This window comes from Pseudochaenichthys georgianus, chromosome 17 (assembly GCF_902827115.2).
Source record: "Pseudochaenichthys georgianus chromosome 17, fPseGeo1.2, whole genome shotgun sequence".
In the NCBI taxonomy this organism is placed as follows: Eukaryota; Metazoa; Chordata; class Actinopteri; order Perciformes; family Channichthyidae; genus Pseudochaenichthys; species Pseudochaenichthys georgianus.
The window spans coordinates 162,859-189,189 of record NC_047519.1 but is presented as its reverse complement, the minus strand read 5'-3'; the positions used below and the strand labels follow the sequence as shown (position 1 = coordinate 189,189).

The 26,331-nt window shown below is 46.7% G+C and overlaps 1 protein-coding gene across 1 annotated transcript in view; it reads left to right on the top strand.

Annotated features, from left to right (window-relative positions):
• LOC117462906 (major facilitator superfamily domain-containing protein 12-like) overlaps positions 1-25,671 on the top strand; it is a 28,223-nt gene extending 2,552 nt beyond the window's left edge. The window contains exons 2-10 of the mRNA XM_034105274.2: positions 1,373-1,492; positions 12,367-12,577; positions 15,356-15,473; positions 15,906-16,151; positions 16,268-16,360; positions 16,472-16,564; positions 16,873-17,043; positions 24,585-24,679; positions 25,146-25,671. Coding sequence (XP_033961165.1) covers positions 1,373-1,492; positions 12,367-12,577; positions 15,356-15,473; positions 15,906-16,151; positions 16,268-16,360; positions 16,472-16,564; positions 16,873-17,043; positions 24,585-24,679; positions 25,146-25,311 — 1,313 coding nt within the window. The 3' untranslated portion in view covers positions 25,312-25,671. The remainder of the gene's footprint in view (positions 1-1,372; positions 1,493-12,366; positions 12,578-15,355; positions 15,474-15,905; positions 16,152-16,267; positions 16,361-16,471; positions 16,565-16,872; positions 17,044-24,584; positions 24,680-25,145) is intronic.
• Positions 25,672-26,331: the final 660 nt, after the last annotated feature.

Here is a 26,331-nt window from a genome sequence, read left to right as displayed (position 1 = left end):
TTATTTTAGAATCAATAATTTTCCAAATTATGATTTACATTATTTTATTTTTTTCATAACCATTTTTCCTGCTGGTCTCTCACGCCCCGTCCCCCCCTGTAATGCGCTTAGAGATGTCCAGCCCCTTAGCCTATCACCTACAATGTGTTGGAGCGCTAGCCAATAGAAGCGTACGTTTTACATAGTGGTGTCACTGTGTGTGGGTTAGAAACTCCCTCTGGAGGGAACACAGGGATTTATTATCCTTTGCAGACCATTTACATGCACAAAAACTTATATACATCATATGAATTACTCATGATGTTTTTTGCAGGTCACCCTTGAAAAAGAGATCTTTTGATCTCAAGGGGCTTTCACCTGGTTAAATAAAGGCTACACAGGAAAGGAAAACCCAAAAAAGCACAATAGGGGCTCTTTATCATGTTCTATTCACATATACACATATACGTGATATTAAGATTGTATTCCTTTTTATATATATATACCAGGGTTTCCGCTAGGATTTTTTCTCGCCGGTCAAATGTCCGGGCAGAATTCATTTTACCGGACTAATTTGAAACTTACCGGTCATATTTCAATAATAATAATAATAATAATAGTTGTGTAGCAGAGTTTCCGTTAGCAGGTAATTACCGGACTATGAGCAGATATGCTTCAGCTTAAAACTCAGTTCACAGGCTCATTTTTATATTGCTTCAGTTTATAATCGTAACAGATCGAAAAATTCAGATTCATTTTTCAATAAATGATTCCACAAACAACAAACAACATAATTATTACATTCAAACAAACTACTTGTAGTAGATAACGTACATTATTCAGAAGTTTACATCAACTTTGAATAATAACACGGGAGAAACGGATCCTCTCTTTTCCCCCTCCCTCTCTCTCCTGACAGCACGTCAGTTTCTCATGCAGCTCGCTAAACAGAGGGCGGGGCTTCAGGTGATCATGCAGAGCTGCGTGTCTCGGTCAGACTCAGCAGCTGATCTGATCTCTCTCTCGCTCCGGTTATACTTCACTCGCGTTTATGTCCATATCGATCAGATCCAGCTCTCCTGATCGGCCTTTATAGAGAGCACCGATCAAACTATTAAGAGTGAATATAGGCCGATAATGACCGGCGGCCGATCGATCGGAGCCTCCCTAATTATTACCAGACATTTTGACCGTCAGGTTTTGAATTTACCGGTTTTTTATAAATGTTACCAGCTAAAAACCGGTAATTACCGGCTAACGGAAACCCTGATATATACATATCTTTTTTTTAGAATAATATCCTACAGTGAGTGTTTTTCCTGTCTTGCAGTGTTCCTCCCGGTCTGACGCACACACTGATTATTATTGTGTTGTATATGTCCCTGTGGTGTAGGTGTACTGCTGCTGGTTGGACAGATAGCTGATGGTATCTGCACGCCTCTCATTGGGTACGAGTCTGACCGAACCCCCGGCTGTGGAAACTACGGCAAAAGGAAGACATGGCATTTAGTTGGTGAGTCAAACACATTACCAAAAACACTATACACCGTCTACTAGGGATGTAACGATACCAAAAACTCACGGTACGATAATATCGCGATAACAAGTCCACGGTACGGTATTTATCGCGATATTGAATAATAAAGGGGAAAAAAAATTATTCAATATTTTGTTTTTCAATAAAAAAATTGTTACTTTATTACATAATAAATCTGATTTCTACAACATTTTAGTAGGATAGCAGTATTTCAAAGTGTCAAAAACAAAGTGACACTGCATCTTACAAATAAACAAGGACATTTAATAATCAGACCCTGCAATAAAATAAATCAAGTTTCACTTTAGTTTTTCAAGTAACTCAACTCAAACACACGAGTCACTCACTCAGCATCATCAGACAGGGTTTTAGGAATATGAGAATGTCCACATTTCCAGTATTTATAAGCTGGGATGTTTGGGCGTTTACAATATCCCCTGCTCTGGAAGAAACTCTCGCTTGGTACTGATGTTGATGTGGAAAAATCTGAAAGCAGTCTGTCATTTTGACAGATTAGAACAAACTGGGAACAGCGCCAGCGTGTCCCCGCAGCGAGGCTCTGGTGTTATGCCGTGTTATGCTGCCCTCCAAAAGGAAATGATATAGTCTCCAAACCGTACTTTGTGTACAGATCAACACATGTCTGGGAGGTTTTGCTTTACGCTGTGTGCGCTCCCGCGAGGTGCATGCACACGGCATAACACCGCCCCCCCCTCCCCCCTCAGTGGGACGGAGAGATATGCTTTGGCCATGGGTGGCAGCAGTGGGTCAAACTGTGCATCGTCTCTCCACCACTTCAAAAACAATACAGTTTTTGCCAAGAAGGTGAGGCTTATTGACAGAGATATAAATATACTGTTGGTACTTGTCAATGTCTCTAGGTGTGTACATGTAGCCCTGTAAATATGATGTCCTTTTGTGTTATCTGTTGTTTTATGTTCATGTTGTAACCTACTTGCTGCCATGTTGCACAGGTCTCTCTTGAAAAAGAGATCGATGATCTCAATGGGACCACCTGGTTAAATAAAGGTTTAAAACCAAAAAAAGTGTCTTAAAAAAAATATATGTTTTTTAAAAATTAATTAAAATAAAAAATGGCGGTAGATTTTGTCAGTCTCACGACGGTATTGGGACGTTTATTTACCGCGATATTCGGTATATCGTTACATCCCTACCGTCTACTCCTTATACCTCAAACCCTCTTTTATCTACCTTGATGGGGGGGGGTAGACAATTTACTAGCGGTAGACATTAAGGGTAAATAATGTCTACCTCCGGGCCGGTGGACTTGTATTATCACTGGCCCCACCATTGTAACTGGCCCGGAGCATTCGTCCAAAAAAAAAATGGACTAATAATGAAGAAAATGAACACATTTGTTGCAATAGTAATGTATGCACTAACTACATTACTACTTGTACTACAACATTTGAATCATCAGTTCTTCCTCATTTTCCTCAATTGTTCATATTTTGTTTATTAAAATAATGATATTGTGGTCATTGTTAACAAAATTCTGCTATTATTATTATTTGTATAATGCACTTTCTGCCTTCCTGTCATTAGGAGTTAGACATGTAATGGCTATATAATTGATTTGATTTGAACCTTCATTATCCTAAACCGCTGGGACATTTCGCCAATACCTTTATATTGTCTACTCTTCACTTACTTGTCAGCATAGGTCGGCATTGATGTCCAGAGCCGACAGAAGACCTTGTTTATATTGGCATCATATTGAGAGGTGCAGTGACGCGTCCTGAAACCAGGAAGTAAGCTGCTGGTTCCCTCGACAAGGGTTTTGGAAAATAGCTGGAAATAAGGTCTTTGATTGATTGAAAAGTTTATTAACAGCTTGTATATTGGGTACAGTACAGTACAGCTCAAAACATACAATTGTTAAGGGGATGCAGACCAGAGAAAGACTTTCGTCTAGTTTACATCAGGTTCCCCCATTTCCAATTCATCATATCATTTAAGACATATAAGACATATTTGACATACAGATGGCTTATTTACAATTTACATACAGGTGGTTTTTTACATACCGATTGCTTATTTACAATTTTCATTTTAGATTTCGTTCTAATACATCCTAACCGGACATTTAAGACATACCAAGTCTACAGATATACAGTTAGTAACGGAGTCTAAAATGCGAGTATATACATAGATGGGGGGGGGGAAGCTGTCCATTGTACGACAGGTTGAGATTTGTACCATTACCGGGGCCAGTTTTGCAATGCTCTCCCCGAAGGCGCTCTTTAAGAGAGGTTTTGAAGGTAAGTAAAGTTTTACTTTCCTTTACAGCTGTGGGAAGAGCGTTCCACCTTGATGTGGCATAATTGCGAAACGTGTATTCCCCCTTTTTTGTGCCAAATCTGGGTTTCACATGATTTGTAGAGCTCCCTCTGGTGTTATGATCATGGTATTCCTTGACCTTTGGGAAGAACTTTGACATGTACATGGATACCAGAGAGGTGTAGTGGATCTTGTAGACCAGGCCCATTGCAAGTAGCTGTACTCTGTCGTCTACTCTAAGCCATCCTAGGCTGTCAAAGTGGGCAGAGGTGAGGTGGGTTCTAGATGAAAGGTCAAGCAGTAGTCTGACCAGTTTATTTTGCGATGTTTGAAGTTTTATTTGTAGCGCCTTGGAGGTGCTTTGGTACCATGACGTGCAAGCATAGTCATAGTACCCTTGAATGAGTGCTCCTGCCAGAGTTTTCAGGGTGTTTTTGTTTACCAGAGAGGAGATCCGGGATAGGAATCTAGTTCTTTGATTGACTTTTTTTATTACATTGGATGCCATTTTGTCACAGGAGAGGTTTGCCTCAAGAATAGATCCTAGGTATGTAATTTCCTTCTTACTTGTGACAATAATGTCACCCACTGCAACTGAGAAGTCGTCGGATTTGCTGAGATTATGTTTCGAACCGAAACAGGAACAAGTTGCAGTCACATGCTGATGACATGTCATTTGCATAAATTAGGAACAGTAACGGACCTAATATGCTTCCTTGTGGAACACCACAGCTCACTGGGAGGGGGGGGGACAGAGTACCGTTTACCTCCACCATCTGTTCTCTCCCCTCCAGGTAGGACCGCATCCAGCTCACCGATAGTTTATCAAAACCGATTGCTTTTAGTTTGTCAATCAGATTGGGGTGATTGACAGTGTCGAAAGCCTTTTGTAGGTCCAGCATCACCATGCCGCAGTACTTGCCCTCGTCCACCTCTTGTTTGATGTAGTCGCTCAAATAAAGAAGGCATGTGTCAGTGGAGTGGGATGTTCTAAAGCCAGATTGAAATTCATATATTAGTTTCTTTTCCGCGAGGTACTTTTCGACCTGTTCATATACTATTTTTTCCATGACTTTCGAGATGGAGGTAAGTAGTATAGAAACAGGGCGGTAGTTGCCTGGGTCCAATTTGCTGCCCTTTTTGTGCAGGGGGGTTACTCTTGCAATTTTGAAGTCTTTGGGTACTTTTCCCTGTTTTATGGAGAGGTTAATTATGTGAGCTATGACTGGTGAGATGGCGGTTGCTGTGTCTCTGAGGAATTTGGAGGGGATATTGGCGTGGCCAGTGGCCTTGTTAGGTTGGAGGGCGCTCAGTTTAATGAGTACCTCTGCTGTTGTTACCCTTGCTAGACTGAAATAATCGTTGCATACCCCTAGATTTTTGTAGTAGGCCATGATGTGATCTACCCCAAAAAGCCCTGAGTGGGAGGGTAATTTATTTACAAGAGTTGTTGCTATGTTTGTGAAAAAAAAATTCAAGTACTTGGCCACATCCAGTTTGTCTGTGATGAGCCTGTTATCTGTGTTTATGTTTAAGTTCGAACATCTCGTTTTGAGTTTTTTACTGCAGCTAAGCTGGTTATGGAGTAATTTCCAAAGTTCACAGGGTTTATTTTTGTTTTCCTCAGTTTTGACATTGATGAAATTCTTTTTGGCAGTTTTGATCATGGAGCTTACGTCATTTCTTAGTCTGTTTCTTTCCATGTTTAGTTCGGTCACGTGGGCCTGGAGTTCACTGCGCGTGCTTTTGGAAAGCATTGACGGACTTTTATGAAACTCAGAGCATTTTTTGTCTCTGGTTTTCATGGCGGTCAGTATGCCGGAGTGCATCCACGGCTCAGCGTGATTTTTTTTATATACCCGGGTGGGTTGGGTGATTAGCTGGCTGAAGCCGTGCAGATCACAAATCCTACTGAAGGACTTGAAGACGGACGTGTCTTTACGTTGCATATCCGTGTTCCAATCTCCAATAATAATTGTCTCTACATCCCCCACGTCAGCCAAACACCCATCTAATGTATCATAAAAGTCACTCTGTTCCGGTGGTCTATAGATTGTCCCGACTATTACAGATTTAGCATTGTCAAAAAGAATTTCAACCCACACAGATTCAATATTTTCATGATGCAGGTCAGTACGGTTTTTGAAATTGGTGTCTTTATGTATGTACATGCAGACACCACCTCCATTCACGTTCCTGTCCCTTCTCACTACAAGATAATCTTCAATTTCAATCTCTGAATCTGTAATGGAATTGTCCAATTTGGTCTCAGAAAAGTATAATATGCTTGCCTTACCGTTCATGAATAGCTGCCTGAATTCAGCCAGTTTGTGTCTCAGGCTGTTAGTGTTCAGATGAAAAATATGTAGTCCATTTGTGTTGCTTAAATGCACAATGTCGTCAGCTTGCAGATATTTGTCTTTGTCCGTTACAGCAACCGGTTTGCGGCCTGCCGTGGTGTTTGGAGCGGTGGGGTGGTGGGGGGAGGGAGGCTCCGTTGTAGCTTTAGCCGTTTGTGGAAAACAAACCTGTTTTGATATGCACGTTTTGTTCAGCCGGATAATCTCCACATGTCTACCCTACTTTTATAATTTTCGAATCATAAATCTAATCGATAGATTATAAAAGGGTTTTAGGACGCGTCACTGCAGCCAACTCCATCGATCAAGCTGGCTGAAACTTCCTCTCCCTCTTCTTCTCATACTCCCTGTCACTCTCCTTTAACTCCTCCGGTGACTTTCTTTTATTTGAAGATTGTTTTTTGCCTGGCGCTTGGCCGGTTACCGCTGGTATTAAAAACATTTGGCGAATGGTTAGGTGGCGCGATAGTCTGTAGTGAAGGAGCGCGCTCCCGCTGCGCTCCCGCTGCGCTCCGCAGCAAACAGCAGCAAACAGCAGCAAACAGCTGTTTGCTTTTCACCCAACAACAACGACAACCGACTCACGGAACGCTATGTTGTAGCGTTGATAAACAAAACTATTTAACTAAATTGCTAGTCAAAATACCAAGGCGGTGGTGGCGTAGTCGATAGGGACTTGGCTTGGCAATTGGAAGGTCACCAGTTCAAGTCCCGGCAAGACCAAGTGCTACCGAGGTGTCCCTGAGCAAGGCACCGTTCCCTACACTGCTCCCCGGGCGCTGTTCAAAAATGGCTGCCCACTGCTCCTAACACTAGGATGGGTCAAATGCAGAGAAACAATTTCCCCACGGGGATTAATAAAGTATATCAAAATCAAAAATCAAAAAAAAAAATCAAAAAAATACCACAGGACAATTTTTTTTAAAGCAATATTTTTAGTGGCCCAAGCGGGCAAGTGGAAAGTACGTTATGCTGGCCCGGGGTCAACCTGATCTCACCAGAATGCGTGACTCCACCACGACTCCTTAACACCACAATGCGTGGTGGAGTCACGAACTTTGTTACATTTGCGTGTCGGCACCACGCAAACAACCCCAATGTAAAGTGAATGAGGCTCCTTTGTCGTGGTGCACACACGCATTTCTACAACGTGCATTGTGTGTAATGCAACTGTTAATTTTATTAAATTAGTTTGTTTTTAAGGAAGGCCAGAGCTTCAGCTGTGTCAAATAGATTGTTCCCTTTAGTTAACGTACATTGGGAATGTAGGTGCCTCCCACTACCCTGCCTCTCAGCCCATTACACCCCCCCCCTTCAGTTCTGGCCGAGGAGAGGCGAACTTGGTCCACAGGGCATCTCTACGAGACAGGGCATCTGCATTCCCATGCTTAGCTCCGGGCTCTGTGTACGATAGAAAAGTTAAACTCCTGTAGTGAGACAAACCACCTTCCTACTTTAGCGTTTGTGTATTTTTTATTTGCCATCCAGATCAGTGGGGCATGATCAGTTACCAGAGTGAAGTGACGTCCCAAGAGGTAATACCGGAGGCGCTCAAGCGCCCATTTTATTGCTAGGCCTTCTTTCTCCACATCTACCCTTGTTCCCTTGTGTTCAGCTTCCGGCTGATGTATATGACGGGATGTTCCTCACCGTGAACCTCTTGGGATAGTACTCCTCCTATGCCCACCTCTGACGCATCCGTCTGCACAATCATCCCCCGGCTGAAGTCTGGGGTCACCAACACCGGCCGTGCGCAGAGAGCCCTCAAAGGCGTGTTCAGCCTCTCCTGTCCACTTGACCATTAGCGGCTGTGAGTCTCTGGTCAGGTCTGTAAGGGGAGAGGCTACTGTGGAGAAGTTTGGGATGAAACGGCAATAGTAGGACGTCAGACCCAAGAAGGTTTTCACCTGTTTCTTTGTTGATGGCCGTGGCCAGTCCTGGATCGCCTGAACCTTCCTTTTTTGTGGTCTAACGTTGCCCCGCCCAATGGTGAAGCCCAGATACTCTGCTTCCTCCAGTCCAAGCTTGCATTTTCTTGGATTGGCTGTCAAGCCCGCCCTGCGGAGAGATTCCAGCACTGCTGCAAGCCTTATGAGATGGCTATCCCATGAGTCACTGTGGATAACAACGTCATCTAAATAGGCAGCTGCATACTCACGATGTGGCCTCAGAACCTTGCCCATCAGTCTGGACGTGGATGGTGCTCCATGAAGCCCGAAGGGAAGCACAGTATACTGGTACAGCCCCGTGGGGGTGGCGAAGGCCTTCTTCTCTCTTGAGGCTGCTTCAAGTGGGACCTGCCAATACCCTTTCGTCAAGTCCAGAGTGCTGATATACCTGGCTTCCCCAAGCCGATCAATCAGCTCATCTATCCTGGGCATAGGATACGCATCAAACTTGGAGATTTCATTCAATTTTCTGAAATCATTACAGAACCTGTTGGTTTTGTCTGGCTTAGGAACCAGAACGACAGGGCTGGTCCACTCACTGTGAGATTCTTCAATCACCCCCATAGCCAGCATTTTCTGCACTTCTTGCTCAATGGCCGCCCGTCTTGCCTCCGGCACCCGGTAGGGCCACATCTTTACCGTTTGGCCCGGCTCTGTGTGGATTTGATGTTCCACCATCGTTGTGCGTCCAGGTCGTAGTGAGAACACATCCAAACTCTGCTGAACCAGTTCCTTGGTTTGCTGTAACTGAGCTTTGGACAGCCCTGGACCGTATTCAACTTCGGCCACCTCATTGTCTACTCCTGGAACTGGTTTTCCCTCTATTTCCGTAACATTGCTGCGTGCATGCAACAGATTGGGGTCTTCCATCTGGGCGGTCCCGAACTGGCCCTTCAAACTTGGAAACAATGAGACTTCACCCTCCTCATCACCTGTGCTTAGGTCTCCAGGGAAAGCAACAAAAGGGTTATCATTTGCCTCATCTGCACTGGAAGATTGGTTGCCTCTCTCCTCCTCCGGAACAGCACACACAACTTTGGGGGACTGCTGAGGAGACGTACCCTGGGTGGCAATTTGTCCTTTCCCTCGTTTTCCTTTGACACGCTTGGGCTTTTTGGGACTCACCTCCTTCTGGTGCCACAGGCGCTTGTATATTGGGCAGTCTCGCCCCACCAAGACTGGGACTGGTAGGGAAGGAACCACCCCCACTTTCAGCTTACAGCTGCCTTTAACCATGGTAAGGTGGATGAAGCATGTGGGGTATAATTTAGTGTCCCCATGGACACAGGAGACGGGCACAGTCTCTTCGGGTGGCAAATGGTCGAGGAGGTGGGGTTGAATGAGGGACACCACACTTCCTGAGTCCACTAGCGCCTCTGCATCTTTTACATTTACTTGGACTGGTATCATTTGAGCCAGGGAGCTTTCCTGTACCCAGCAAGAGTCAAGAAGGTGGCAGGGCCTTGCACCAGATGAGTGGGCGGTCGGCATTAGCTCATCCTTCCCTGGGCAGTCCCAGGAAATGTGGCCTGTCTCCCCACACTGGTAGCAACCCGGTTGGCCCTCTGGCAGGTAGGACTGTCGTCGCCTTACCTCTTCTGGTTCCCGTGGCGGTTCTTGTGCACGTCTAGTCCTTGATGTTTCCCCACTGACTTTCCAGCCCCAGTCGGTGTCTGGTCGTGTGGACTTAAGCAGGTCCGCTGTGGCCACGTGGCTCTCCACTAGGTTAACCAACTCATCCAGACTGGCTGGATTCTGCTGGCTTCTGCTGGCTTGTCATTTTCTTGATCTCATAGGGCAGAGACCGAATGTATTTGTCCATCATTATCCTCTCTAAAACACTTAACTTTTCAGGGTTGCATGTCAGCCAGGCTCTGGTTACCCGAGCTAGGCAACTCTGGCTTGTATTTCCAGTCATGGAACCGCTGGGCTCTTGTTGCTAAGCTGTAATACCTCGCCAGGATTTCCCTCTTCAAGATGACGTAATCCTTTGCCTGGTCAGGAGGGAGGTCGAAGTAAGCTTGCTGTGCCGGGCCCAGGAGGAACGGTCCAACCAGATCAGCCCAGGAGTCCCTTGGCCAGCCCTCTCTTTCAGCTGTGCGCTCAAAGGCTGTTAAGTAGGCCTCCATCTCATCACTCTCTGTCATTTTGGGGATGAATCGACCTGGGTTAGGCTGCACGGTTGCTCCCCTCTGGATAGAAGAGGCTGCTGTTAGGCATTTTTGGACCTCCACATGGAGAAGCGCATTCTGTTTCCGCTGCTCCTGTATCATCTCCCGTTGCAGAGTCTGCTGCTCAGTAGAAATGCGCACCAACTCTCTTAGTACATCCTCCATCTTAAAAATCCAAAAAACTGTGCTTGGTTAGTATATGAGTGCTTTGTTAGTAATTCTATCGCGCGAAGTGGAGTCGAAAGAGATGAGTTTTCAGTCTGCGCCGGAAGGTGTGTAAGCTTTCTGCTGTCCTGATGTCAATGGGGAGCTCATTCCACCATTTTGGAGCCAGGATAGCAAACCCACGTGTTTTTGCTGATGGGAACTTGAGTCCCTCTCGCAGTGCGGGTGCAGCGAGCTGTTTGGCTGATGCAGAGCGGAGTGCACGTGCTGGGGTGTACAGTTTAACCATGTCCTGGATGTAGGAAGGGCCAGATCCATTCACAGCATGGTGCATGTGATATTTGAGTGTTTTATTTTTTTATTCATTTGCAAAAATTATTTGAACACTTTTTTCACTTTGTCATTATGGGGTATTGTGTCTAGAATGTTGAGAAAAATAATTAATTTAATCCATTTTGAAATATGACTGTAACATAACAAAATGTGGAAAAAGTGAAGGGATATGAATACTTTCCGGATGCACTGTAGAAGTAGAAGTTTCGAATTTAAAATGTTTAATCTTAAATCAAATGAAAAAAACATCAGAATATACCTAAAGTGCCAAAAGTAAAAGTATTTATTTTGTATTTCAGAAGGATTTATATAAAATGACTGCTGCAGAATATCCCAACCTATAGCTATGTTAATGTTTATTCATTTTATTTCTATTTTGTAGTACCTCCAGTAAATATACTTTTTACTGTCTCTCACACTGATCTAAACATTTAAGTCCAGAATAGGAGAAAACATTTATTTTCTTATTCTTCGTATTCTCTTCCGCCATATTTGTGTGCCTTTTTAAGTAGTAGTTCACAGTGAGTGTTGAACAAAGTGTTGTAAAGCCCAGCCCTGGGTGGTAAAAGGTACATCTGGAGAAGAAACACTGCCCTGTTTGAACGTGCTCCCATCCATAAAGAACATTCATGTCACTTTGAATAAAACTCCTGTGTGGACTCTGCACTCACACGGCACACTGAGCACATGTTTTAGTCATCCAGCTCAGGTCACATGATGCTTCTGAAGACAGCTGTCAGCGGAGGGGCATGGGGATCTCCTGATAGCTGACACACACATGCATCATATGGAAAACATACAAACTTGTGACTTTTGCTCTGGAGACTTCATGAATCACTCATGTGTGCATGTGATGAGGTCATCTGCTGCTGGTTCACTGGAGTGAATAAGAAATGGACATTTTGACCAGTGGTGTAATGTATTAAAGTACATTTACTCAAGTACTGATTTTGAGGTACTTGTGCTTTACTTGAGTATTTCCATGTTACATACTTTTACTCCACTACATTCTAGAAGCACTTTGTACTCAAATACATGTATTCAACAAAAGCAGTAACACTACAGATTCAGACTATAACCTAATATGAAATATACATTAACAAATACATAAAATATATAGATATATAATAATAGGTTAAGATATCCAACATATATTATATTAAGTTATTAAAATGAGCTCCACCTGTACCAGCTGTGATGAACACATGAATGCAATAATAATCCATTTCATATGATTCTGAAATGGGTCGTTATGCACAATTTATTCTTTTGGTACTTTATTTTAATGCTGTTACTTAAGTAAGATTTAGTATGCCGGAGTTTTACTTTTAACAGAGTTGTTTTACACTAGTATTTCTACGTTTACCACAATGTTTCCGAACTCTTTAGTGAAGTCCTTGTTTTGTGTGTGTGTGTGTGTGTGTGTGTGTGTGTGTGTGTGTGTGTGTGTGTGTGTGTGTGTGTGTGTGTGTGTGTGTGTGTGTGTGTGTGTGTGTGTGTGTGTGTGTGTGTGTGTGTGTGTGTGTGTGTGTGTGTGTGTGTGTGTGTGTGTGTGTGTGTGTGTGTGTCAGGTACTCTGAGTGTGTTGGTGTCCTTTGCCTTCATCTTCAACCAGTGTCTGGGCTGTGGCCCCCAGACCCCCCAGTGGGCCAGTCTGACCTTCTTCCTCCCCTTCATCATCGTCTTTCAGTTCGGCTGGGCCGCTACCCAGATCTCTCACCTGTCACTCATCCCAGAGCTGGTCAGCTGTGAGCACGCTAAAGTGGAGCTCACGGCATACAGGTGGGCACGCACGCACGCACACACACAGAGGTGTATATACATTTACTGAAGTACAATTTATTATTTCAATTTGTTGCTACTTATTTCTTCTACCCCACTACAATTCAGAGGTCAATTGTGTATTTTTACTCCACGACATGTATTTAATACCATATACTTTCTGCACTAAAACAAAGGGAAGGAGTTGTTGTTATTTATACACTGAACAAAAATATAAACGCAACACTTTTGTTTTTGCTCCAATTTTTCATGAGATGAACTCAAAGATCTAAAACATTTTCTATATACACAAAATAACCATTTCTCTCAAATATTGTTCACAAATCTGAAAAAATCTGTAATAGTGAGCACTTCTCCTTTGCCGAGATAATCCATCCCACCTCACATGTGTGGCATATCAAGATGCTGATTAGACAGCATGATTATTGCTGGGACGGGTGGCGCAGTGGTCTGTGCGTTTGATCATCAGATCAAGGGGGCGTTGGGGATCTCCAGTTCGAAACCCGCTCCCGCCCCACTGCGTCAGGCCGTCGTGTCCTTGGGCAAGACACTTCACCCGAATTTGCTCCTGTGGGTATTGTCCACAGTAGATGACCATTACATGTATGATCTGTATGTGTAATGTGTATTTGTAAAGCTCTTTGATAAAGCGCTATAATAAATATAATGATTATTATTATTATTATTGCACAGGTATGCCTTAGGCTGGCCACAATAAAAGGCCACTCTGAAACGTGCAGTTTTGCTTTATTGGGGGGGGTCTGGGGGGGTCCGAAAACCAGTCAGTATCTGGTGTGAGGGTTAGGGTTAGGGTTAGGGTAATGTTGTGAATCGAGTGGCCTGTGTTCGTCGTCCATAACATACGCCTGCCCATACCATAACCCCACCACCACCACCATGGGCCACTCAATTCACAACATTACCCTAACCCTACCACTAACCCTACCCCTACCCCTATCCCTCACACCAGATACTGCCTGGTTTTCGGACCCCCCCAGACCCCCCCAATAAAGCAAAACTGCACGTTTCAGAGTGGCCTTTTATTGTGGCCAGCCTAAGGCACACCTGTGCAATAATCATGCTGTCTAATCAGCATCTTGATATGCCACACCTGTGAGGTGGGATGGATTATCTCGGCAAAGGAGAAGTGCTCACTATCACAGATTTTTTCAGATTTCTGAACAATATTTGAGAGAAATGGTTATTTTGTGTAATATAGAAAATGTTTTAGATCTTTGAGTTCATCTCATGAAAAATGGGAGCAAAAACAAAAGTGTTGCGTATTTTTTTTCAGTGTAGGTTATTGTGCTATGATTTTACTGTTTGGGCCCACTTGAGATCAAGTGTGTGTGTGTGTGTGTGTGTGTGTGTGTGTGTGTGTGTGTGTGTGTGTGTGTGTGTGTGTGTGTGTGTGTGTGTGTGTGTGTGTGTGTGTGTGTGTGTGTGTGTGTGTGTGTGTGTGTGTGTGTGTGTGTGTGTGTGTGTGTGTGTGTGTGTGTGCGTGCTAGCATTACTATACTTGTGGGGACCTATGACCTACATCTGTTTACACAGTCACATGTGGGGACTTGCCTCCCTTATGGGCAGTGGCGGCGCCAGAGTATTTTTGTTGGGTAATCTCTGGTAGGGCTAACCCATACAGTGGTGGGGCTCAAGTCAGTATTTGTAATGTAATTACATACACGCTATATCGCACCCCTTGACAGTGAAACGCACGCGTGAGGCTTTTATTAGTCTCCTTTTATCAGCTAAATTACATCGAGAGCAACAGGTGTGAGTTAAACAATACAATAGCCTATTCTGCTAATTCCACGTTGTTACAACATGCTACGCAGCGGCAGAAACAAGAAAAGTTGGCATATAGAATTGACACGGAGAGAGAGGGGGAGAGAGAGAGAGAGGGAGAGTGAGGGAGAGAGACAGAGACACAGGTAAACAGAGAGAGACAGACACAGCACACAACAGGTAGCCTGTATCTCTATTGTCATCCAAAACACTTTTTCAAATGACCCATTATTACAAAATATATTCAAAACTCACTATTCACTCTTCAGGTGGGTCGTGTGACTCTGGCACCTGTTCGACTTGTACCTCAATGCTAGGGCGTTTAAGAACAAATCTATCCATCCGAAATATACAATTAATCCTAGAAGTTCTGCTGTCTGTCTGCAATTTACTCGGCGCGAGTTTGGGGACTTTTCACTGTGAACGTGACGAATCAGTCCCAACGTTTCGTTGCTCTGATTGGCTGAAGGTCTGTTCAAATTGCATTCGGAGGCATTTTGATCTGACCGCGGCCGCGCTGATATTATAACGCGAGAGAATGTCCACACCTTTAGTGTATAAAACTCCCCCACTACTTAGACTATTCCTTGCACCCCTCTAGCATAAGCCCGAATGGTCTCAGCCATATTGCGTCAGTAACGTGCACTTGTTGTTACAGCAGGAAAAGTTTGTGTGTTGTGGACACGACCGGTAGATTTTCGCAATCCGTGTTCTCAACATGCTTACTTTAACATAATTTGTCATGCTGGGGCTAAGCCATTTCTTGGTATGGCTGTAGCCTACCCCAGCCATACCCTGGCGCCGCCACTGCTTATGGGGACAAAATGGAGGTCCCCATGAGGGGAATCATTCATTTTAGGGTGAAGACTTGGTTATGGTTAAGGTTAGGATAAGTCTCCAGGAAATGCATGTAAGTCAATGTAATGTCCCCTGAAGTGATGTATACATGGTTTGTGTGCGTGTGTGTGTGTGTGTGTGTGTGTGTGTGTGTAGGTATGCGTTCACAGTGATAGCCAACATCACAGTGTATGCAGTGGCGTACCTGCTGTTCCACGTGCAGGCGGGGGAGGATGAAGATGCTCTGGGACCCGTAGATATTCCCGTCTTCAGGGTGAGGACCACTTCTAATTATACTGACTTTACAGTTACAGAGTGTGGTGGGGGTTCTGAAAATCCCCACTAGTCATTAAAATACCATGACACACACAAAAGGCCCAGTTTCTCTCGCTGCAGAGCGATAGTTCATTTATTCAAGAACTATACTTATACGTAACTCAAACATATCCAGGGTCTGTTGAACCGGCTTCGTAGTACAGGCCTCTGGTTGGATCTCTACTTCCCCTCACCATTATGAGAAACAATATGAGACGGTTTTGGAAACCAAAGCCCCGCTATAACTCTGGTGCTATATTCACCCTCTGCCAGTCGTTGTCCTCCCACTGGTCTTTGCAATAGAGTGGTAGCATGTTTTGAATCCCTCTCCCACAGAGGAAGTGAAACAGACAGATGTCATCACAAACCTTCCTGTCCTGTGTGATTTCAGAACCTGGCGCTGATAGTGCTGGGCATCGGGGCGCTCTTCTCCCTCTTCTTCCACCTGGGAATCAAAGAGAAGAGCTCTGGAGCAGCAGGCAAGGCGGAAGGAGAGGAAGGGAGGAAGAGGGTAGAGGAGGAGGAGGAAGAAGAGGAGGAAGAAGAGGAGGAGGGGGAGCGCAGACCCCTGCTCCCTGCTCCCCCCTCGTTCCTGCTGCAGTGGAAGTGTTGGCTGCAGCAGCCTTCTTTTTACCAGGTGGGAACATCTGGCCCTGGAGCAGCTGTTCTGTGTTTGGCCTGACAGAAAGATGTTCAGCAGCATGTTGCTTTGTTTAGTCCCAGGCTGTGACAGCTGTCCCCGTCTCTCTGCAGGTGGCCTTGCTCTACATGTCTACCAGGTTAATAGTCAATCTGTCTCAGACATACATCTCCATGTATCTCATCAACACTCTGGGGCTGCCCAAGGTAAACACAAAGTCACCCAATCATCCTTTTTATAAATGTATATCAATATATTCCAGTTCATTGTGATGCTACCGTGGAGCAGCCCCTCACTGTTCCTCCTCCCACCAACAGAAGTTCATCGCCACCATCCCGTTAGTGATGTTCCTGAGTGGCTTCCTGTCCTCCTTCATCATGAAGCCTGTCAGTAAACTCATTGGAAAATCTGTAAGTAAGACTGGCTACATACTTTTTTTTTAATATCATTTACTTTTTTCACACAGACATGTTTTTTATACTGATGATTATATACTTTCACCTTTAATCTAGAATTTCTGAATGACTGCAACAATCAGGACTATAAAGAAATATGTTGTCCACTCCATTGACTTCCTTCAGTATTGAATAGTGTACAACACTCACTAAATATCTGTACAGACAATGCGCTGCGTTCACAGCTTCAGATAAACAGAGCCAGACAAAGAGCATCTGATTGTGTACACTGATCCATCTCATCTCTCTCCTGATTGGTCCAGCTCACCTACTTCCTAGGCCTGCTGCTGATCATGGCCTTCTCCTACTGGGTGCTACTGGAGGGCCAGATGGGTCAGCAGGTGTACGGGGCCGCGGTGCTGCTGGGGGCGGGGTCCGCCACCATCCTGGTCATATCACTGTCTATGACCGCGGAGCTCATTGGAGGGCAGACGGTGAGTGAGAGAGAGAGAGAGAGAGAGAGCGAGAGCGAGAGCGAGAGCGAGAGCGAGAGAGAGAGAGAGAGAGAGAGAGAGAGAGATATTGAGTTTTTAAACCACTTTTATTCACAAAGCAAAGAACCAAACAGACACATTGTCAGTTCAGACAACTACTGAAAATAAGATCCTCATTCTCCACAGAACACAAAGCATTGTTAAAGCACCACATGGCCTCAAATTCTCCCACATCTTTGGTTAAGCAAAAGTAACCGTAGCTTTCAGTCTTGCTTTAACCATCCGCTTGAAAATCGAAACTGCATCGGTATCCAAAGATTCCGCAACTGTATTCCTCCTGCTGAGGTAGATGGCCGTTTCAGCCTGCCCCAACAAAACATTCAAAAGCTGACTTTTGCACTTTTGCTTCTGGCTGTACCGACAACCCAAAATGAACATTGTCTTAGAAAAAACCACATTAAACAAAATCAACATCTGAGTGAGTAACTGAAAAAGACAAAGGAGTCGACCACATTCTGTAAAGCAATGAAAGATACGTCAGACACTGTAGGGTTGATCACTGAAACAAAAGCATTAACAGCATTAACAGCTACCGCAGCGTGGAGGATCCTCCACTGGAGGTCCCCACCCCTCTTAGTCAGCGGAGGCTTGTAGAGCGCTCTCCACTCAGGCCTCTGAGCCTCCGTCAGGCCCAGATGGGCTCTCCACCGCGTGTCCACTCGCTCTTGGAGTCTGCTCTGATTCAGCACCTTTTCACCAAATAATAAAATGTTTTGTTGGACATGGTGCTAAACTTAAAATCAGTAACATTGTCCAACTTTAACAAAAAACCCTCACAACTGAGATCAGGAAAACATCGCATCTCTGGAAAAGAGTCATTTGGAGACTTCAGTCCATTACAGTGAGCAGCGATCAGCGCCAGCTCTGATTCGCTGAGCTGCTGCTTCCAGCTCTGACTGGCTGAGCTGCTGCTTCCAGCTCTGCAGCAGGAGGCTGACCACCCGGACTGACCTGAGGCTCAGACGTGAGGCCAGGCCTGCAGCGTTGTCCAGACGGGGCCCACACACCTCCACCACCTGGCCCAGCGTGAGGATCCTCTCCTCACAGAGTCTCTGTTGTAGAGAAGGCCCTACTCCACACACAAACCGAGATCCACGGACCACCGGCTCTCTGAGGAGCCAGAACAGTGAGCCACAGCACTCTGGTCTCTCTCTTCTGAGTAGTCCCCACACCTTGAAGAGACCTCCATAGAACCCCGAGAGATTGTTCAGGCGTAATCCTTTCAGATCCATTAGGAACAGCGACTCAGCCAGACCCAGCCCACCGCAGCGCTCCAATAAGGCCCGAGCTATGGGTCTCCAGACCAGGTCCGCAGGTCCAGTCAGGAACCTCTGGACGAACCGGAGCCTGAAGGCCGCCCCTCTGCTTGCCAGGTGAACCAGGCCATGTCCCCCCTCCTCCTTTGGCAGGAACAGGACGCTCTGAGGGACCCAGTGCATGCGGTCCCAGAAGAAGTCCACCATGAGAGCCTGCACCCTGGACAGCAGGTTTACGGGTGGGTCGGTGCATGCCAGCCAGTGAGCCAGCATGGAGGAAACAAGGTTGTTTAAAATAAGGATACGCCCTTTAAAAGAAAGTTTGGGAAGGATCCACTTCCACTTCTTTAACCGGCCTTCCACTTTCTCTATAATCCCGTCCCAGTTCTTCAAACAAAACGTGTCCTCACCAAGATAAATACCCAGGTACTTTAACCCTGCCCTTTTCCAACCAAGGCCCCCAGGTAACAACAAGCTGTCAATACTGCCCTCGCCTCCTGCTAAGGCCTCACTTTCCCCCCCAGTTGATCAATGCTGCCCTCGCCTCCTGCTAAGGCCTCACTTTTCCCCAGTTGATCAATACTGCCCTCGCCTCCTGCTAAGGCCTCACTTTCCCCCAGTTGATCAATGCTGCCCTCGCCTCCTGCTAAGGCCTCACTTTCCCCCAGTTGATCAATGCTGCCCTCGCCTCCTGCTAAGGCCTCACTTTCCCCCCAGTTGATCAATGCTGCCCTCGCCTCCTGCTAAGGCCTCACTTTCCCCCAGTTGATCAATACTGCCCTCGCCTCCTGCTAAGGCCTCACTTTCCCCCAGTTGATCAATACTGCCCTCGCCTCCTGCTAAGGCCTCACTTTTCCCCAGTTGATCAATACTGCCCTCGCCTCCTGCTAAGGCCTCACTTTCCCCCAGTTGATCAATGCTGCCCTCGCCTCCTGCTAAGGCCTCACTTTCCCCCAGTTGATCAATGCTGCCCTCGCCTCCTGCTAAGGCCTCACTTTTCCCCCAGTTGATCAATGCTGCCCTCGCCTCCTGCTAAGGCCTCACTTTCCCCCAGTTGATCAATACTGCCCTCGCCTCCTGCTAAGGCCTCACTTTCCCCCAGTTGATCAATACTGCCCTCGCCTCCTGCTAAGGCCTCACTTTCCCCCAGTTGATCAATACTGCCCTCTCCTCCTGCTAAAGCCTCACTTTCCCCCAGTTGGTCAATGCTGCCCTCGCCTCCTGCTAAGGCCTCACTTTCCCCCAGTTGATCAATACTGCCCTCGCCTCCTGCTAAGGCCTCACTTTCCCCCAGTTGATCAATACTGCCCTCGCCTCCTGCTAAGGCCTCACTTTCCCCCAGTTGATCAATACTGCCCTCGCCTCCTGCTAAGGCCTCACTTTTCCCCCAGTTGATCAATGCTGCCCTCTCCTCCTGCTAAGGCCTCACTTTTCCCCCAGTTGATCAATACTGCCCTCGCCTCCTGCTAAGGCCTCACTTTTCCCCCAGTTGATCAATACTGCCCTCGCCTCCTGCTAAGGCCTCACTTTTCCCCCAGTTGATCAATGCTGCCCTCGCCTCCTGCTAAGGCCTCACTTTCCCCCAGTTGATCAATACTGCCCTCGCCTCCTGCTAAGGCCTCACTTTCCCCCAGTTGATCAATACTGCCCTCGCCTCCTGCTAAGGCCTCACTTTCCCCCAGTTGATCAATACTGCCCTCGCCTCCTGCTAAGGCCTCACTTTCCCCCAGTTGATCAATGCTGCCCTCGCCTCCTGCTAAGGCCTCACTTTTCCCCCAGTTGATCAATGCTGCCCTCTCCTACTGCTAAGGCCTCACTTTCCCCCAGTTGATCAATACTGCCCTCGCCTCCTGCTAAGGCCTCACTTTTCCCCCAGTTGATCAATGCTGCCCTCACCTCCTGCTAAGGCCTCACTTTCCCCCAGTTGATCAATGCTGCCCTCGCCTCCTGCTAAGGCCTCACTTTTCCCCCAGTTGATCAATACTGCCCTCGCCTCCTGCTAAGGCCTCACTTTTCCCCCAGTTGATCAATGCTGCCCTCGCCTCCTGCTAAGGCCTCACTTTCCCCCAGTTGATCAATGCTACCCTCGCCTCCTGCTAAGGCCTCACTTTCCCCCAGTTGATCAATACTACCCTCTCCTCCTGCTAAGGCCTCACTTTTCCCCCAGTTGACTCGAGCAGATGAGATTTTGCAAAAGTTGCTCACAGTTTCAGTTAAAACATTGATGTCATCTTGTTTTTTAACAAAGACCATTATGTCATCCGCATACGCAGACAATTTAAAAACATCCCGCCAGCCAGGAAGAGAGAAACCCTGTAACTTTGACCCGGTGTGAAAAGGCTCTATGGCCAGGGAGTAGAGCATCCGGACAAAGAGCAGCCTTGCTGGACTCCTCTCTGAGCTTCAAAAGGACCGTTTATCTTCAGTACACTCTCAAGGTCCCTGTACAAGACCTGGATCCTATGAGACCAGAGCTGAACCCAGAAGCTTCCAGCGTCTACCACAAGTCCTGGTGTTCAACTCGGTCAAAAGCCTTTTCTTGGTCTAGAGAAATCAGACCAAGCTCACAGCCCAAAGAACCGGAGAGGTCCAGAACATCTGGAGTCAGTCACGTTGTCAGTGATCAACCTGCTGGGTACACAGTATGTCTGGTCTACGTGAACGACATGCTCCATCACTTCCTCAGCCTCGTCGCTAACACTCTGGAAAGCAGCTTGTAGTCGGTACAGAGTAGAGACACAGGACGCCAGTTCTTAATCTCCTGCAGGTCTCCTTTCTTAGGGAGGAGAGTGAGCACAGCTCTCCTGCAACTCAGAGGCAACCTCCCGTTACTTAGACTGTCTCTGAGCACACTCAGCAGGTCGTCACCTATAACTGGCCAGAGAGCCTTATAGAAGTCTGCAGGCAGGCCGTCTATGCCAGGAGCCTTCCCACTCTGCATGCTCTGCAGGGCTTCCTGCAGCTCCTGGGCAGAGAGCTCCGCCTCCAGCTCAGCATGGTCCTCCTCAGGGACGTTAGGAAGGCCCTCGTAGAACGACTGGCCACCTCTGGCTCGGCCTGGAACTCTGTTCTGTAGAGCTCTTTGTAGAACTCCACAGCACACTGACTCCTGAAGCAGCTGCCCAGCATTGGATCGAGTGCATCAGCCTCCTCTGACCGTTCTTACGCTCGAGACCAAAGAACAAGTGAGAGGGAGCATCCATTTTCACGATGTTCTGAAACCGGGATCTGAGCAGAGCACCCTGAGCAGAGCACCCTGAGCAGAGCACCCTGAGCAGAAACCCCAGCAGGTCAGACAGAGCTGAGCTTTTACTTTTGAAACCTTCAACATGTTCTCGCTCTCCTGTGGAGTCTGCCCTCCCTGCAGCTCCACCACTTCTCTCTCCAGAGCTCTCAGAGATCTAGCCATGTCCTTTGTGACATTGAAAGTGTACTGCAGGCAAAGCTGCTTGATCTTCACTTTCCCTACATCCCACCACCGCTGAAGAGAACTGTACTCTCTCTTAGATAAACGGTAGTCTTCCCAAAGAAATGTAAAACATTTTTAAAATGGTTGTCGGCCAACAGAGAAGCATTAAAGTGCCAATACGCACTATTACACTGAACATGATTAATAAAAAGTGAGACTTGTACGAGGGAATGGTCAAAGATTCCCACTGGACTGATGGAGCAGCTTCTGCTCACATTCATGTGATGGTTAAAAACATAGACACGATCCAGCTAGAGACAACAGGTTATCCCTAGAGGGCACCACGTGTACTGCCGCTGCCCGGGGGGGAGTGCCTCCAGACATCACACCGCTCAAAGCTTTCTGTTAGCCTTATTAAGGCACTCTTCGAGGCAGCATGCGGCTCCTGGTGGTTCCTATCCAGCACAGGGTTCTCTGTGCAGTTGAAGTCACCCCCCAGGACCAGATACTCCTCACTATCACAGGTGCTAAGAGTGTGTTTCAGTTTCTCAAAGAACAAAAGCCTCTCTGCGCCCACACTGGGAGCATAAATATTTATAAAACATATTTTAACTTTTTCAAATTCAGCATTTATTTTGAGCAAGTGTCCTGATGACCTCATCGACCGCACAGGAGAAGGGTGTAAAGCCCCTCGCAAAGAGAATGGCAACCCCTCCACTATCGCTGCGCTTATGGCTGAAGAAGCCCCCCCCCCATCCCCTCCTCCAGTCACTCTCGTTCTCAGCAGTGCTGTGAGTTTCCTGGAGAAACGTCACATTTAAACTCTTGTTTCCTAATAAAGTAAATAAAGACGCTCTCTTAGCATCCCCTCGAGCACCGTTAATGTTTAAAGAGCCCAGCTTTATGTCACTCATAATGAAATTATAGTTGCATCCTAACAAAATCAAAAACCTGGCTGAAGATAAATAAAAAATAAAACCAAGATGTACTTATTCATCATTCTTTGCAGTTTCCTCTCTAATCCTCTGAAGTATCTTCTTTAACCTTCTCTGGGCCGCTGAAGAAAGGTTCCCCTCAGGCTTCTTTGCGTCGCATGAGAACCCTGGCAGCATTGTGAAAGATCTGCACATCTGCAAAAAAGTCATCTAATTCCACCCCTTAGTGTCCTTCAGAAAGGATCTGATCCTCTGGAAAGAGTACTCCTCTCCCTTTGCTACCTCAACGATGTCAAAGAATGACTCGCTGTCACTGTCCTCTGCGTCCTCTGGGACTCCTCTGGAACACAGCAACTCCTTCTTTGACAGCTTCCCTTTTTGAGTCACACTTCCTTTGCTCACTTGTTCGTTTTTCCTTTTAACAGGTAACCTTAATAAATCCTCATCCATTACCACATCCTCCAGAACAGACTCAGCCACTCTGGCTGCAGTGTGCTCACTATCTGCTTCCTGTGTGACCTGAGTGTCCTTATGTGTGATACTGTGTGTACCGGCTGCCTGTGTGCTTTCTACGCGTGAAACCGTTGGCTTTGCCCCTGACCGACTGACCTGCGGTTCCACCACCGGCGGCTCCGCCGCGGGCCCCAGCACTGGCGGCCCGGCCATGGACAAAGGGACCTGCAGCGGCTCTGCCGCGGGCGCGGACCCCAGCACCGGCGGCCCGGGCCGTGGACAAGGCAACCGGTAGCGGCTCTGCCGCGGGCACCGTGGGGCCGGCTGCGAGCGCGGACACCACGGGCGCGTCACCCGCACTCTCCGGGCACGCAGGTGTCCTGCCGCTCCACAACCATAGCATCTCAAACTGTCAGACGTAACATGGACAGTATACACAAAATCATCAATTTTAAACTTAAGAGTCAGATTTAATTCCCCTTCATCCTTCTTCAGGACCATAAGCACCTGTCTCCTAAAAGACACAACGTGCTTCAGGTGTGGGGATTTGCAGCCCAGGGGGATCAACTTAATGGGAGACACAAGCTGCCCGTGTCGAGCCAGCTCTCTCTCCAACAAATCGTTTCTCAGAAACGGGGGTACATTTGAGATGATGACCTTTTTAGCTGGAGTGCCAAGGGGTAGCACGGGTAACAGCTACAAGGGGTAGCACGGGTAACAGCTACAAGGGGTAGCACGGGTAACAGCTACAAGGGGTAGCACGGGTAACAGCTACAAGGGGTAGCACGGGTAACAGCTACAAGGGGTAGCACGGGTAACAGCGTCCCTTTAATCACTAGCCCGCTCTCCACCAGCTGGTTAGCTTTCTCCGTGCAGTCTAAAAAAATAACCACTGCACTGTTCATGCGGGAGGCAGATTTAACTCTGCCATATCCCACCACAGCCCCCACAGCCAGACCACACTCCTCCACCGACACACCGACAGGTGGAGAGAGCTTGATGGCGTGTTGGCGAGTCAGCTTCTCTAACACAGCGCAGCTGGCACGCAGCGCCATGCCGGGCGGCGTGACTGCAGCTGCAGCCGCTCGACAAACAATTAGACAAACAGTTCACCAGTGCAACCAAACAACACCACCAAAAAACACCAAAGTCGGTGAAGTGATGCACAGAGACATAAACTATCACCCAGAGAAAAATGAATAGTTAACAACGGTTTGAAAAGAGAGAGAGAGAGAGAGAGATACACACACACACGTGTTGAAATGTAATTATATCACTGCATATATATCATCAATAATATGTAAACATTTGAAATGTATGTTAATGTTGTTAATTATTTTGTATTGTGATGCTTTGGCAACATCGTTTAATTTAACTTTCATGCCAGAGAGAGCTTCTACATGATCCACTATCTTCTTCTACCCGCAGCAAAGTGGAGCGTTTGTGTACGGAGCCATGAGCTTCACTGATAAGGTGGCCAATGGGATCGCTGTGATGATCATTCAGGCTCTGCATCCCTGCCAGTAAGTACACACACACACACACACACACACACACACACACACACACACACACACACACACACACACACACACACACACACACACACACACACACACACACACACACACACACACACACACACACACACACACACACACACACACACACACACACACACACACACACACACACACACAGGGATCATCCTCTGACCATGAGTTTTAACGTGCTGTAGAGATATTTCGGTGTGGATTAAACTGATTGAAATCACACTGATGTCACAATGATGTCATCAGCAACATCAGACATTTTTTTAATCAGCCTCTCTCAATCCCCCACATGTATGGAAGTGCAATATTAAATACCTCACTGCAGTAATGCCATTTACAAAGTTAGTGTATCTCTCTCTCTCTCTCTCTCTCTCTCTCTCTCTCTCTCTCTCTCTCTCTCTCTCTCTCTCTCTCTCTCTCTCTCTCTCTCTCTCAGGACGGTGATATGCTGCCCGGACTGTGTGTGGTTCTATCATAACGTCATGGTGATAGTGACGGGGGGCGTGGCCGTCGTCGCCGCTCTGGCGCTCTGCTCCATCCTCATCTGGCCAATCAGGATCCGACCCCGCGAGTCTCTCCACCTCACTGATGGAGTGCAATAAGGCTGTGCCCTAACTACTCCTTCCCTCTGTGTGTGTGTGTGTGTGTGTGTGTGTGTGTGTGGACTAGTATTACTATACTTGTGGGGACCTACATCTGTTTACATCGTCACGTGTGGGGACTCGTCTCCCTTATGGGGACAAATTGGAGGTCCCCATAAGGGGGATCATTAATTTTAGGGTGAAGACTTGGTCATGATTAGGGTTAGGGTAAGGTTAAGGGTAAGGGTTAGGCATGTGTTGGTTAAGGTTAGGATAAGTCTCTAGGAAATGCATGTAAGTCAATGTAATGTCCCCTGAAGTGGTGTGTGTGTGTGTGTGTGTGTGTGTGTGTGTGTGTGTGTGTGTGTGTGTGTGTGTGTGTGTGTGTGTGTGTGTGTGTGTGTGTGTGTGTGTGTGTGTGTGTGTGTGTGTGTGTGTGTGTGTGTGTGTGTGTGTGTGTGTGTGTGTGTGTGTGTGTGTGTGTGTGTGTGTGTGTGTGTGTGTGTGTGTGTGTAGTCTGCCAGAGGATGCAGCCATTGTAAACCAGCAGCCCCCCCACCTCTCTGACGGACAGCGTTCACCCTGCCAGACACCAGGACCGCTGCAGTCAGCAGGGGGCGCTTCACTTGAGAGACTCTTCTGTAGCTTGCAGAACATTCAGCTCTTCCTGATGAAGTCAGAGGAGAGCAGGGAAACCAAAGGAACTGATTTCTCACTCAACCCACATTCATAAACATGATCTTCTAATCTAAGTGAAATCAAAGGTTTATATATAATCAGCATACAGCAAAGTCAGAGTAATAGAAGTCCCAGACGGAGCCACTAACCAGCAGGAAGCAGCTGCTGCCTCACTCTTCCACTGCGTTAGTGCACATTGTTTTTCCCTCACATCTAACCGTATAAAGCTGACTTTATTTCCACAGAAGCAAACTAACACATAACAGTTGCATTACTTTTGAACTGTGGGGCTGTGAGCACATGGACACGCTTTAAACAGGATGTGGCAAAGGATGAGAAAACAGGCTCTGGTTTTTAGTTCAG